General features: G+C 46.6%; 1 protein-coding gene across 1 annotated transcript; it reads right to left on the reverse strand.

Moving 5' to 3' along the window:
- Positions 1 to 2: 2 nt before the first annotated feature.
- LOC114031639 (olfactory receptor 287-like) lies at positions 3 to 698 on the reverse strand (the record flags this gene model as incomplete). Its single annotated transcript, XM_027846771.1, has 1 exon — positions 3 to 698. A coding segment is annotated over exon 1 (696 nt), but the record flags the coding sequence as incomplete, so codon positions are not given.
- Positions 699 to 925: the final 227 nt, after the last annotated feature.

A 925-nucleotide genomic window follows, 5' to 3' on the forward strand; every position in this document is an offset into this window, starting at 1 on the left:
CCCTGGGCTGAGGGGATCTTCACGATGGTGGAGATGATATAGATGTAGGAGACCAAGGTGACAATGCAGGAACCCAAGATGACACAAAAGGAAATCCCAAAAGATACCATTTCTACCACCCAGGTATCAGTGCAGGATAACACGATCCATGGGGCAATGTCACAAAAGAAGTGGTTGATAACGTTGGAGGCACAAAAGGAGAGGCGAGTGATGAGGACAGTGGGCACCATGATGACTGAGAAGCCACACATCCAGGAACCCAGGGCAAGACGGGCTGAGACAATGTGAGTCATGATGGAACTGTATCGCAGAGGATAGCAGATGGCCAGATAGCGGTCGTATGCCATCACAGCCAGGAGAAAACACTCAGTGCACCCCAGGAAGAAGACAAAGTACATCTGAGTGGCACAGCTGATGAAGGAGATGGCTTTGCTCTGAGATGCAAAGTTAGCCAAGGTCTTAGGGACACAGGCCGTGGTGAACCAGATCTCCAGGAAGGAGAGATTACAGAGGAAAAAGTACATGGGGGTCTGAAGGTGATGATTGGTCCATACCAGTGTGATGATGGCCATGTTGCCTGTTACAGTGAGCATATACATGACAAAGAACAACAGGAAGAGGGATATCTGCAAACCCTGCGTCCCTGGGAATCCCAGGAGAATAAATTCCTCCAAGTTGGATAGGTTCTTCTTTTCCATCCGCGCAACAGGAACTGCTAGAATACACAGGATCACACCATTAAGGAAAGCCTTAACACACCATTCCTTCATTCATTCATCAAACATGCATTAAGTGCCTACTATGTTCAAGTCACTGTATGTAGGACTGGCAATACCAAAACAATTTTTTTTAAGTTCCTGCCCTCAAGAAACTTACACTCTATTGAGGGTTGAAGTACAAGATTCACTGAGCTAGGTCAATAATT

Source organism: Vombatus ursinus, unplaced genomic scaffold, assembly GCF_900497805.2.
Source record: "Vombatus ursinus unplaced genomic scaffold, bare-nosed wombat genome assembly UNPS02015199.1, whole genome shotgun sequence".
NCBI classification, from domain to species: domain Eukaryota; kingdom Metazoa; phylum Chordata; class Mammalia; order Diprotodontia; family Vombatidae; genus Vombatus; species Vombatus ursinus.